Below are 13,962 nucleotides of genomic sequence, written 5' to 3'. Positions count from 1 at the left end.
TGGAGGAGGAGAGTACTTAATTGCATAAGCAGACTGGGGGTTTATGAGCTAAAGAGCTAATTATCCCACCTGGTGGAGAGGCTAGTAAAAAGCACCAAAAGGAAGTCCAAGGGAAAAGGCTAACAAAGCTCAGAAGAATGATCTCAGGAGGATAAAAGTTCTCTCTCTTTTGGGAGAACAGGAAAAGCTGTAAATAGATTTGCTGCATATGACTGTGATGGTGGTTTGGTAAGGGTAATAAATAAATAATAACCAACTAGAAGGCATCCGAGGCTGGCTGTGAGAGACATGAGAGGTGTTTGCCTTGGCTGTTACAGCAATCAAACAATTTTCTGTTGGGTGTAGCCTTGTAGTACCTGAAACTCTTGTTGGTGGACCAGATTGACTAGTAGGCTGATTTGCCCTAAATGAGCATTAGAAATCTGTCACAGGCTAGTTTAGCAACACAAAGCAGCCTGGGAATAGGGGTGAATCTGGTCCTATATTTCTAAAATGTTTTTCATTAAAAAAAGCTTTATTTTCCTCTTTTACACTGTCTTTTCCCTGCATAGCAGCCAAATGCATGGTAGTAAACCTCAACACAGACAGATGTTCCATGGCTGAAAAGGGTACTATTATTCTAAATGAGACCATAGGAGTTAGTTGGTATCAAAATTTTAACCCACAAAAGAGATGCAAAGCAGAGCTGCACAGAACCACACTTACTGAGGGCTGCCTGTACTGTTATAGCTTCAGATTCTTGAGAATTTTCACTGACTCCCACAGCATTCGCAGCTTTTACACGGAAGATGTAATTCTCTCCAGTTGTCAGACCATGAACCACAAACCTGATTTTTTAAAAATTAAACAAATATTTGTTTTTCACTTTAAATAATCTGTTAAGGCAGATTAATGATTTAATGTTCTGTGCCACTTACTACAGGTGGGATAGACATAGATTTCTGATAAAAGGATGGGCTATATTATTAGAGATGGTCAGAAAATGCCTTTTTCATCCACAGGAAAATGTCAATGAAACAAAGAATTTTGCTCAACCATGTGAATTTTTTTTCAGCTTTCAAGTTTTTGGTTGCTTGGTGCCCCCCCCCCCCCAAATCATCAAAGATGGACATTTCCCATAAAATCCTCCACTTCCAGAAAATAGACATTTTTCATAGAAAATGTTTTGTTAGAAGGTTTCCAACCAGCTCTGTACAGTATATTAATATGCAATAGATTTCAAAATATCTGGATACACAGAGGTATGACCAGTACCTATTATATTTAATAGGTTTATGATTGCAAGGTTCCCAGTGGTTTGTTCCCACCACAGAAGTATCAATATAGTAGCCAAACAGATCTTCTTCATGTTTTGGCTTGTCCCACTGTACCACAACTGATGTTTTTGTATTTCTTGTTGCCAGTACACGACCAGGAGCAGATGGGACACCTATGCAAAACAGAAATCAAAAAAGGTTCACTATGTTTATAGTAATGGATATATAAACAAGTAGTGACTAATTAAACTAGATACAGCATTGTATACTTTTCAGCATTTAAATCTGACTAGCTGGGACTTTTTCTATTAATTTTGTTATGTGATACATTGGCATGGTTCCTGTATTGTAAGTAATTCATATGCCTGGCTATTCCTATTACATCCTGCGGTGCTTTATTGATTTTACTTAAATTTATAAAGTAGTCTCACTTAAAGTTTCTTCTCTTTGAAGGAGTATCTCAGTATGAGAACGAACTCTTGCCCTTACAATGAATACTAGCAGAAGAAATGTTTTAAATGCACCCACTGTAGTATTATTGAACCTATCAGAAGCAAATGAAACTTCCAAAAGTACAAAGACTACAAAAGCCAAAGACAGTAGGAAAAACTACTTTCAAAACAACTGATAAGGCCCTGATTTAGGAAAGCATTGCTATTCATTACAGCAATTAAGCACATTCGTGAAATTAAGCAAGTGCTTAACTGAACTTCGTTAAATGGGGATGGATTCCCTGGATATAGATAGACTTAAACCCTGATGAATATCTTTATAGTGAGGTGAAATTCACCTCTGTGCTGAAGGTCTATGCACCAAGTAACTCCCACTTATGGCCTCAAAATATGGGGCATAAGTGGTGCATGGAGCTTGTGCACAGGAGTAAATTTCACCCAGCAGTGAATAATAGCTCACAAAGCTATATAAGTAAGAGGATCAAGTGACTGTAGCCAGAACTGTAGCAAGCAGCACAAAACTAAAAAAAGAAGATGGACACAATTTGTGGTCTGTTAGTATTTAAATACAACAATAATACCTTACATTTACACAGTACTGCAGCTTGAATGGTAGAAAGGCTAACCACAAATTCCAGCTCAGGTAATTAAATTCTGCCTACCTAAAATGTTCTTGCAGTTTCAGTTGAAATTGTATCTTTCTCTTCCTGTCCCAAACTGTGACTGTGCTATGTTCAGCAGTTCCTAGGTGTGGCTGATTTTTAGAGCTGGGTGAAATAAATCCAGTATTTTTAGTGCCTACCTCAAGGAAGTGTTCTGTGATTTAGAATTAGAGTTTAAGGCCAGAAGGGACCAAAACTGACCTCTTGTACATCACAGTCCACCAACACCACCCAGCATCCAATAGACCCAATAATCAAAATTAGACCATGGTATTACAGCTCACAGAACACTAGACTATTTTGTGCCACAGGCAGAAAATAGAAAGGACCCGAGATACACCAGTGCCCGAGGCACCCGTAATGTCAGGGAAACAATTTAAGTATTTTATGTTTATTAAGTAGGTATAAATGAAAGCTACTATAGAAGTACAAACACAAAATATTTTTATTTCATCCCAAATGATCTCAAATTACCTTATAGATGGTTAGCTGAATTTTTAAAACCCTGGTTGATATAAGTCAGTATCTATTAGCATTTACTATATTGTGCCATATTAAATAATACAGTTGTTTCTTATTCTTTAGTAAATATATTGAAATACTGTGATATCTGAGTTCCATAATGTGGCAACTGGTGCTTTCTGTTTGTGACCACTGTTAAACTGAGTACACAACCACACATTTGAACACAAAGTAGGTAACTGCTCCCCTAAATTCCCATTTGCATGTGTAAATGTGGGATCCAAATATATAATTTAGGTGAATTTTGAAAAGTAGCCACTGTGTGTGCAGATGTATCTTCAACTATCACTGAAATGCAGCCACCTGTGAAAAATTGGAATTCTGCACCAGCAACAATCCTCAACAGGGTTATTAGGAAGGGAAGGGAAGGCTATTTTATCTAACTGAAACTACAGGGAAATTAAGGTAGCCTATAATTACCTAAGCTGGAGTCTGGCCAGGACATCTAGTCCTACTTTTGTAAAAATTCACATTAATAAGCACTGTTGAAGAACAACCAACTGAAATTAATTTTACATTTTAACACTTCAATTACCCAGCAAAAGGAGATGCAATAGCTATGCAGAATCCCAAATGCTACAAAAACGTGGCATGTTGGTCACCCTTGATTCCTTGTGAAATTCTTAAAAATACAGCTGTTTATACAATTCAATTTGATTATAATGCACACTTTAATTTTTAAAAGCATACTTTATTTGCATTTTTAAAGTGTCAGTGGCATTTACTATGTTGTCTTACCAATGGTCTCTTGTGCTTGAATTGGTGGTGTTATTTCCGAAGGCTCGCTAATGCCATGCTTGTTTGCTGACAAGACGCGGAAAACATACGATTTTCCTTCTGCAAGATCAAACACTGCATAGCGAGGAGATCTCACTGCAACCTGGGCATTGACCCTTTGCCAGCTTCCACTGCCAACCGCAGACTACCAAAAAATAAAGATGATGATTACTTCAGAATTGTTAAAGAAGTGGGCATGGTAGATATGTTCATGAATCTGGTGTAAGAAATTAAAACAGAGAATAGTTTTGGAACGGCTCATACTCATAAACGCAGTTACTTGAGTTCTGACTGACAGCCTGTCTGTGTCTATCTAAGCTTATATTATGCAGACTCTATGGTATCTGAGTTTTTTAGTTAAGGACTAGATTGTGCTATTTGCATGCCCAGAGTAGGGGATAGAACATGAGTGCATAGTCCCAGAGGGAGCACTGGGAGGCACTGTGCCTAAAAGAACAGGAGTACTTGTGGCACCTTAGAGACTAACAAACTTATTTGAGCATAAGCTTTTGTGGGCTACAGCCCACTTCTTCGGATGCCTAAAAGAGAAACTTAATTTCTCTTAGGGCCCCCTGTTGCACTGGAGGAAGTAGTGATGTCTTATGGAATGCAACATAAACCCTGCATTGCCAAACAGCTCAGTTGGTTGGGGGAGAGGGGGCAGCAAGGGCAAACCTATAGCATCTCAGGTGCAGCCCCTACAATCCCTTGAGCACACAGAGCTCAGCTGCAATGCAAGTAGCCCCAATACAGAACCTGTAGAAGGGCTGTGGGATTTTACTCCCTACCACACCTTTGCACACTCTATAGAATCAAGTCACAACCATACCCTGTGTTCTTTTAGACTTTCACAAAATGACCAAACTAGTTTTGAATAATTCAATAGAATATTAGTTGAGCTCTGTGACAGAGGCGGCAATTTCTTGCAATACCCTGGACAGACCTTATTGAGTTGAGTTAGATCTTACTATATTAAGTTTATGTATCACTGTGGCCCAGGATAGTGTGGGGAGAGAGAACACAGTCCTCCAGGAACTAAGAACAGTGGAGAGTGATTTGGCAAATTCATTCAGGTTGTAACACCTCCCAAGGGGCACCACAGCTTGGAAAGACTTGCATACACTGATTCAGACTGGATTCTCTAGAGACCAGCAAACAAAGAAATGACACTTTGGATCAATTAACTGGAGTTTAAACTGACCCAGGGTCTTCTTTCTGATCTAGCAAATGGACAGGACCTTCTGTCCACAGGAAATAGTTTGAAGGTCTGACACTGACCAAAGTCCTTGTTGAAGTCAGGGCCAGCTCTACTGTTTTCGCCGCCCCCAAGCAGCACGCCGAATTGCCGCCGTGGACGGCGGGGGCAGTCCATGTGCCGTTCGGGCAGCAGGTGCGTTTCCACGGTGGCAGCAATTCAGCAGCAGCTTCTGTCTTCAGCCGGAAGACAGAAGCTGCGCTGCCACGGACAGCTAAACATAGAAGCTGCCGCCGAATTGGCACCGCCGTGGAAACGTGTGTGCCACCCTAATGGCACACGGACTGCCCCCGCCGTCTGCAGCGGCAATTCGGCCCACTGCTTGGGGGCAAAAACACACAGACTGCCGCCCCTTGCAGATTGCCGCCCCAAGAACCCGCTTGGAATGCTGGTGCCTGGAGCCGGCCCTGGTTGGAGTTGGGGTGATCTTTGATAGGCTTATTAGCATGCCTGTTGGGTTTTTTTTTAATTAGTTTTTAATGTTTTCTCTGTAATGCTTTTACCTCAAGAATAAATGTGCTTAGAAAGAGCTGTGTGGTAACTTAACTGTGGGTGATTACACTTTTTATAGCCTCTGAGGAGAAAAGCAGAGCAGGTCTGATTAGGCATTCTGACTTGGCTGGGGAATTCACAGTGTCAGCAGAGACCTATGCAGCCAGGAAATACCCTGGTCAGGAGAGAGAAAAATCCATGTCTTTGAACAGAGGAGTGGATGGCTGGGGAGCCAGAAGCCTGAGAGTAGGTGCCTTTGGTGGACCGTCTGGGGGGGGAAACACAGGTACAGTTGCGAGTTGCCCCAAACAGTGACAAGCTCGACTACTGTCTTTATTGCATATGGGAGAGAGCCCATACAAAGCTCAAGGAAGCAAGGACTCCGAGAACTCGTGTCTCCATTAATTTCTTAAAATAAACTGTTGACCCAGAATAAACTGAGTCATAGATTATTTCAGTGGCTTTAGTAGACAGTTTGAGTAAAACCGCCTTAGGACACAAAAAGACAGGTGCATAAATGTGAATTTTTCATGGGATTATATGAACAGAAGATTTAAAAAGAAAAGCCACTTAGATTGTAAACTCCTTGAAGGCTAGATAGTCTTTCGTGACTGTTTGACAAGCACCTAATACAAAATGGGGACTACCACAAATGAATAATAAAAAAGATAAAATACCCAAAATCCATATTTTTAAATCTTTTTAGTGAATACTGCACTTGCACATTGTTCTCTACAGAAAAAAACACAACTTTTTTCTTTAATAAAAAGGTGCAAAATATGGAAAGAACGTTATCATGCTGCATATTTGATATGTTAGTATTGAGCCTGGACTTGAAGGAATTTAATTGTGCATGCTTCAATGTGACTGACAAGGCAAAAATCAATGTACCATTTTACATAGTTATAATTTAAAATCCAGATATATTTTATTGGATTTTTTAACTGTTACTCTGCTCTGGATTTAATCTGTCTCAGCATTTCTTGTGTACTTGGGTAGCAGGTATTGCTTTTCCCTATAGTTATACAGCTAGGAGAACCCCACCTGGGTTTTGTGTTTCGTTAGACCTTTAAACATTCTTTTTCACTGTCGATTATGATGATTTTTCTAAATTTTAAAGATAAATTAATTTTAAAGTTTATATATCTAACCTAATAGATGTCTATGTTATGTAAAGGATAAAGATTCCTGTTTGCAATGAATGGATTACTCACATAAGTACGAACTACTCACACGAGTAAGGATTTGCAGGGTTGGACATTCATTTGCATAAAGAAATCTTGTTCTATTTTTAGTTCTCAGTCTCGCTTTCCTTTAGTAAGTTTTGTATTTAATGAATTGTTCATTTGTCCTATTGCCTAGTGTCTGTCCATGTATGTTTTTTCTATACTTGTAAAACATCTTCAGTAAATCTTGTGCATATGAATATTACCATGTGGATATTTAGGGCGAGACTGTGGGTACACTCTAGCATAGAGGGATTATGACTCTTCATATTATTTGAATTTGCATAGCTTACAATCTAAGTATAAGGCAAGAGACAATAGATGTGTACGGACAGACTAATGGGAGATTACACTGAAGCAAAAAGAGACAATAAACAGCACAATAAGCAGTGGTATAAGCGTACCAGTGGCCTAAACATTATCAAGTTTTTTGTAGGCATCGCAGCAAAGGAGAGTTTTAAGTAGGGTTTTGAAAGAGGATAATGAGTTGGTTTTGCAGCTATTTATGGGTAGAGCCCTGCGTGGATACAAAATTTGTATCCACATCTGATCCCCAAAAATGGTCCATGAATTTGCAGGGCTTTATTTATGGGGATCTTTCCCCAAGCATGAGGGACAGCATGGGAGAAAGCATGAAGATGCTTGTTTGACTATTTAGCGAGTGATGAAAGCTGGTATGACGGGTCAACCCAAGGTGAGAGTCGACATCTCAATAGCAAATGAGAGATGATAGATAGGATGGAAATAGGGTGTGAAGGGTGTTGCAAATGAAGACAAGCATCTTATGTTTGATGCAATAGAGAAGGAGGAGCCAGTGGAGAGATGGATACAGAGGCATAACATGGTCAAAGTAATGGGCTCAGAAAATGATCTTTGCGTCAGTGTTCTGAATGGGCTATGAGCAGGGCAAGATAGCATTTTTCAAGGCCAGAGGAAAAAGATATTGTACTAATTGAGATTCAAGATGAGACCTTGACCTTGAATGAGAGTTTTAGCAGTGTGGATGGACAGCAAAGGCTGTATCTTAGAGCTATTATGCAGAAAAATCTGCAAGATTTAGACAGTCTGGATGTGATGACCTAGAGCAGTAGTTCTCAACCATTTTTTACCCAGGGACACCTAAACTTAAATAGACAAATCTGTGGACCCCCAGCTCTCCTCTCATTATTTTGTTGTTCACAATTTGTTTCTTTCATGTTTCTTTAATAGTTATCACAAATACTGCTGTAGAGAAATGATTATTATTTGAACAGATCAACAAAAATACCACAAATTAAAATATTGACAGCTTACCAGATACTAATGATAAATTACAGCATTGCTAGGCGATATATGGGGATATCTGGGGGATGCTGGAGGGGTGTCTGTGTACTGGGAGAATGCTGGAGGGGTGTGTGTTTACAGGGAGGAGGTACCTGGGGTTGTTGGAGGGGGTACCTGCAGCCTCACACTCAAGGTGAGGAACAGTGTCGCACTCCCTCTCCCTGTCATGGTGGCAGGGCGGCTGACAAGTCCAGAATTCAGCTCCAGTCTGTCAGTCAGCGCTTCCTTGTGGGCCTCTCCCCCTTCTCTGGCCCTGTCACCCCTCCAAGCTGGGCTCTGAGGCCCTGCAAGAGGTGTTTGCCAGCTCTGCTTATCTAGCAGGCAGGGGTGGGAGGGATCTGATAGCTGCAGCTGCAGGGGAGGGACCAGAGGCCACTGCAGAGGAACATTCTGGGGCAGGGCTGGGCCATCCCCACATTCTGGGGCTCAGGGAGAGAGCACCACCTCCACCCCTGATTCATCTCAGTGGGCTCCAGCAGCAGGAAAGGAGAAGCAGCCCCATGTAGCAGGGGAAGGGGTCCTCAGCCCCCAAACAGCCGTCCTGTTGCTTCCCCTCTCCCTGCACTGCCTGGACATGCAGTGAGTGTGGCCGCTGGGAGAGCCACTGCCTCTTCACTGCTGGGCGTTCTGGCAAGAGGTGGCCCTAGGCCTTGCCCACCCCCAGTGCCCTGTGGGGCAGAGTCAATGGCATCCCCTCTGGATGGGTCCCCTCAGAAGGCATCAATCTGGGGGGGGGTCATGTGACTCTGCATGCTTCCCCCCACCACGCATCACCTCCGGGAGAGACCAATCAGTTTCCAGACCCCCTTCATTATAGTGGTGTATCCCTAAGGGTCTGCAGACCACATGTTGAGAACCGCTGGCCTAAAGAGCTCGAAGTTGAAGATGATGCTTCGGTTACAGGCTTGAGTGACAGGCAGGATGGTGGGATGGTCCACAGTGATTGAGAAAGGAGGTAGCAGGGACATCTTGGAACAGAAGCAGGGACAGAAGATTAAGAGTTCTGCTGTAGCCATGTTGAGTTTGAGCTGGTGGCTAGACATCCCCAAGGAGATGTCAGAGACAGACTGAGATTTCTGTTTGGACAAAAAGAGACAGGTCTGGAGTAGAGAGGTAAATTTGAGAGTTGACAGCATAGAGATGATATCTGAAATTGTGTTTGTGGATTGGATTACCCAGAGATAAGGTATAGAGGAAAAAGAGAAGGGGACCAAGGACAGATTCCTGTGGAACCCCACAGAAAGTTAGACGGGAAATGAGGAGGATCCTCCACAGGAGATGTTAAAGGAACGATTAGAGAGGTAGGAAGAGAATCAGGAAAGGACAGAGGCACAGAAGCCAAAGGACGAGAAGATTTCAAGAAGAGGAGCATGGTTGATGATGTTGAAGGCAGGGGGCAGGTCAAGAAGGAGGAGGATGGAGTCCTGGTTCTGAGCTTTATCTAGGAAGAGGTCGAGACCTTGGGGAGGATCGTTTCAATGGAGTCCAAGGGACAAAATCCAGATTGGACAGGGTCTAGCATGTAATTGGAGAAGAGACATTCCAGACAGTGATTGTAAACAGCATGTTCACTGAGTTTACAGATGAAAGGGAGAAGAGAGATGGGGTGGTAGTTTGAGAGGCAAGTGGGGTCCAGAGTGTGGGCATTTTTTTAAAAATGTGAGAGACCAAAGCATGCATGTATCATGAAGAGAAAAAGCCAAGCAGAGTGAAAAGTTAACGGGTTGAGTAAAACAAGGGATGAGAGTGGGCACAAGGGATATCAGGAAATGGGTTGGGATGGGGTCACTGGAGCAAGTGGAGGAGTTAGGGGAGGACAGCATATGAGACACTTATGTGCCAATGACAGGGAAAGGGGAGGCAAGAGTTGGAGGAAAAGGGAAGGCAGATCACATATTGTTTTCTCAGTTTTCACCAATGAGATCCTGTGTGGAGACAGAAGTGGAACCAGGAGGAGAGCAGGGTGTGGGGAGTGAGGCAAAGGTGGTGAACTATGGCTAGGATTTTTGACATTAGATTCAGTTAAGGTTGGAGAAGGAGAGCTGTTTCATTAGGAAGATGGCAGAAGGAGGAGAGACTGAATTTGTAGTGGAGGAAGACAGCCTGGTCATGAGATTTCCACCGTAGATGCTTCGCAGGGAGACAACAGGAGCAAAAGAAGCAGATGTTGGGGGTGATCTTCCTTTGCTTACCAGCACAGGCTATCTGTATCATGGGTAACAGAGCAGGAAGGAGAGCAACCACCACCAGGTAGCAAAACCTCCTCCTGCTCTGGTGGACAGCGAGTGAGCATGCAGGAATGGGGAGTGGGTGGAGCTTTGGCTCCTCTCCCACTTCAACGTACAGGCTAGCCTGGGCGGCAAGTTATATACCCACGTGGTGCCCGGGCACCAGCAATATTCAGAGCCCAGGGGCCCAGTCCCACCAATGTTTGGGGACGGGTCTCCCCCCTGGCCCCACCTGCCAGCCCCCCGCGCCTCCCCCAAGTGTCCCCCGGACCCTCCTTGCTGGCCCCGTGCACGTCCCCGGGCCCCGGAGGGATCAGAGTGTCCCTGCCTCTTCCATTGTAGCTCCATGCTGCCTCCCTGCAGCAACTGCTGCTGCAGGGTCCTAGTGCCCCCCTTTCCACTGCCAGGGCAGACTGACTCTGAACCTGCCCTTCCCCCTCAGACCCTTCCCTTTTCCGGCAGGACCCTTCAGCAGCACAGCCCTCCTGCCCCGCCTGCAGTCACCACTCCTGCCCCATGCTGGGCAATGAGGCAGCCCCATCCCTCGCCCCCAGTTAGGCTACAGTCAGGGGCAACAGCAGGGGAGGAGGCACACGCAGCTCCCACCGGCACCCATCACGGGGGAGGTGAGGGATATTCCTGGACCTGAGAGGGGCCCTAGGAGCACATGCAGTGACAGTGGGGGGGTGAGTGTGCTGCTGAGGGGGCAGGAAAGGGGGGCTCCTCCCCCAGAGCTCGCTGCTGCCGGCAGGGAAAGGGCTGGGGGGAGTCCTCCTCTCTGGCCCCTGGCCCGGAGCAGCCTGCCTGCACCCCAAACTCATTCCCAGCCCTGCCCCATCTCAGAGCCCACACCCCCAGTCAGAGCTTTCACCCCCGCACCGCACCCTCAACCCTCTGCCCGAGCCCTGAGCCCCTCCAGCACCCCAAACACCTTACCCCCAGTCCCAGACAGAGCCCTCATCCCCCTGCACTCCAACCCTCTGCCTTAGCCCTGAGTCCCTCCAGCACTACAAACCCCTCATCTCCAGCCCCAGCCAGAGCTCTCATCCCCCCCACACCCCAACCCTCCGCACTAGCCCTGAGCCCCCTCCAACACCACAAACCCCTCATCTCCAGTCCCAGATGGAGCCCTCATTCCACTGCACCCCAACTCTCTGCCCCAGCCCTGAGCCTCTCCAACACCTCAAACCCCTCATCCCCAGCCAGAGCCCTCACCCCCACACTCCTACTCTTGCCCTGAGCCCCTCCCACACCCCAAACCCCTCATTCCAGCCCCAGACAGAGCCCTCATCCCCCTACACCCTAACCATCTGCCCCAACCCTGAGCCCCCTCCTGCATCATGAATTCCTCATCCCCGGCCCCCACCCCACATCCCACCCCTCTGCCATAGCCCTGAGCCCCCTCCCACACCCCAATCCTCTCATCCTCAGCCCCACCCCAACCCAGCCCTACCCCTGCTCCCCTCCCTCCCCCAAACTCCCTCCCAGAGTCTGCACCCCCTCCCATCCCCAAACTCCCTCCCAGCGCCTGCACCCCTTCTGCACCCCAGACCTCCTCCCCCACCCAAATTCCCTCCCAGAGCCTTGGGCAGGTAGGGGGTGGAGTTTTGGGTGGGGGCTGAGTTTGGGCAGGGGCTGGTTCTGGGCACCACCAAAATTTCTACAAACCTGCCACCCATGCAGGCTAGCACAGTTCAACCACTGCAGAAGTAAGTTGGGCTGACACAGCTTATTTCCTCTATGGAGAAAAGGGGAACCGGGGACCAAATGTGAGCCACAATTCAGTCTCTGCTCTGCTGCTGGGGAAGGGAAGCTATGTGCTGCCCCTTAATAAGGGCAGATTGCACAATGCCAGTCCAGCCTTGAGGGAGGAGAAGGGTAAGGTGTTGCTCTCTATTAAATTGCTACATACATTGTAGTTTTGTTCTCATTTTTCATAGCAGTAACAAAATAGCACAGAGGCAATTTTTCATGGCTCTTGAACTTCAACACCCATTAGATCACATAATAACATATTCTATTGTCAATGCCTTCTCTAAAGACCCACCGTCAAGTCCTGCGAGACCTCAGTGAGTGCTAGTTTTATTGTTCATTTTGCGACTCCAAAAAGGATTTGAATTAAATTGTACACGGCTTACAGCTCAATGCAACTATACAGTACAGTACCTTCTCAATGAAATACATTAATGGCTGTTTGCCACGGGGAACAGGTGGCTCCCAGCTGAGTACAACATATGTTTTGCTGGTTTCAGAAGCATGTACATTGGTGGGAGGTCCTGGAATCTGAACATCGCCTGGAGGAGTAATAAACTTAGTCAGTGTTAAACCACAGATTAACCCCAGGTCAGCATTTATGCTACAGCTCATCTTTCCAAACTCCAGTCTATTAAAAGAACAGGCCTACTTGTGGCACCTTAGAGCCTAACAAATTTATTTGATACAGACTAACACGGCTGCGACTCTGAATCAAGTCTATTAAGGGCTATAGTATCAGCTTTACGGTTTCATAGTTTGCATCATTTCTATTTTGAGGTATTAAGCATGCGAATTACAAGTGGGGTATTTATTTTCACAACCAAAGTAAAATATTCAATAGCACATAGATAGAAACTTTTCATTTGTCTCTCATGATTTTTCCTTGATCACATTTCAATTACTTTAATCTGCGGTGCCAAATGCCTTGGCAAAACCTACTCACTGTATGCATATAAGAGAGATGTTTGATCAAACTGATGAGTCCAAGAGTTACTATAGAAAAACTGAACTAGAAGGAGGATTCACTCAAAAGACTGGAGCATTTAAACACAAAAGGAGCTTAATGTAAAGTGGGCAGGAACAAAAGTATTCATGATATCTCCTACAATATGGATGACATGACCAGCCAATATAATTTAGAGCAGCCATACAGGCTCAGGCTCAGAGGAGTGCAAATGCATTGCACAGCCACCTTGTTCCTACCTTCACAGGCTATTATGCCTTGTGGGGATCAACTGGAGTGCAGCAGTGGTCTAGCCTCACCCTTTTCCATTGCCATACCAAGGACTGCAAGGATAGTGGCATAGAGCCAGTATAGCTCTGTGTCAACCTGAGGAAATCCTGAATTGGCCAGTTAGGGCAGCTTTAGGGCCACTCTGTATCACTGTAGAGATACAAACGGGCTAGGAACTGTCTCAATGGAGTTACACACTGATGTAATGAGGAGCAGGATTAAGGACTATCAACGTCACCTGCAATCATATTTGTCTGGCTCTGAATAAGATGTCAACAGGCAAAAAGTTCAGAAATGGTAATTCAACAGATATCCATGCACATCCTGTTCGCCTGGCTTAAAACGTGCAATGTGACGTGGCTTTTGTTTGTGGTTTTTAAGGTAATTTTGTCATTTTCTTTTTCTAAGTGCAAGCACAGTGCACAGATAAATGCTTAGAATTTGAAATTAAAAAAAAAAAGATAGAAAGAAAACGTCTCTTCCAGAAAACAATATTAGTCATGAAAATGAATCTTTAGGTGATTCTAAGCAATGTCACTAGATCTGTGAGCCAGCATGCTATGTAGATGAAGCTATTTTATCTTTTATGATACTTTTGATCAAAATCAGAAGCTTTGAAGTTTGCATCTAACGATTGACATCATTTATTGTCATTCATAATGTATTTTTATTTGTTTGATCCTCTGCAAATGGGACTTGCATTCTTTGGATAAACACATTGATCCGTTGAGTTTAAAACACATGCTGAAGTATTGTAAATAAAATTATTTTAAGCCTTAA

At 44.6% G+C, this 13,962-nt stretch overlaps 1 protein-coding gene across 1 annotated transcript in view; it reads right to left on the bottom strand.

Moving 5' to 3' along the window:
• The window catches only part of MYOM2 (myomesin 2), a 112,635-nt gene that overhangs the window by 55,818 nt on the left and 42,855 nt on the right, over nucleotides 1-13,962 (bottom strand). Inside the window, exons 14-17 of the mRNA XM_045010421.1 lie at nucleotides 12,360-12,487; nucleotides 3,631-3,814; nucleotides 1,255-1,429; nucleotides 706-827 (exon numbers count right to left, since the gene is read on the bottom strand). Coding sequence (XP_044866356.1) covers nucleotides 706-827; nucleotides 1,255-1,429; nucleotides 3,631-3,814; nucleotides 12,360-12,487 — 609 coding nt within the window. The remainder of the gene's footprint in view (nucleotides 1-705; nucleotides 828-1,254; nucleotides 1,430-3,630; nucleotides 3,815-12,359; nucleotides 12,488-13,962) is intronic.

The sequence above is a fragment of the Mauremys mutica genome, chromosome 3 (assembly GCF_020497125.1).
Source record: "Mauremys mutica isolate MM-2020 ecotype Southern chromosome 3, ASM2049712v1, whole genome shotgun sequence".
Classification (NCBI taxonomy): domain Eukaryota; kingdom Metazoa; phylum Chordata; order Testudines; family Geoemydidae; genus Mauremys; species Mauremys mutica.
This window is presented reverse-complemented; position numbering and strand designations above follow the sequence as displayed.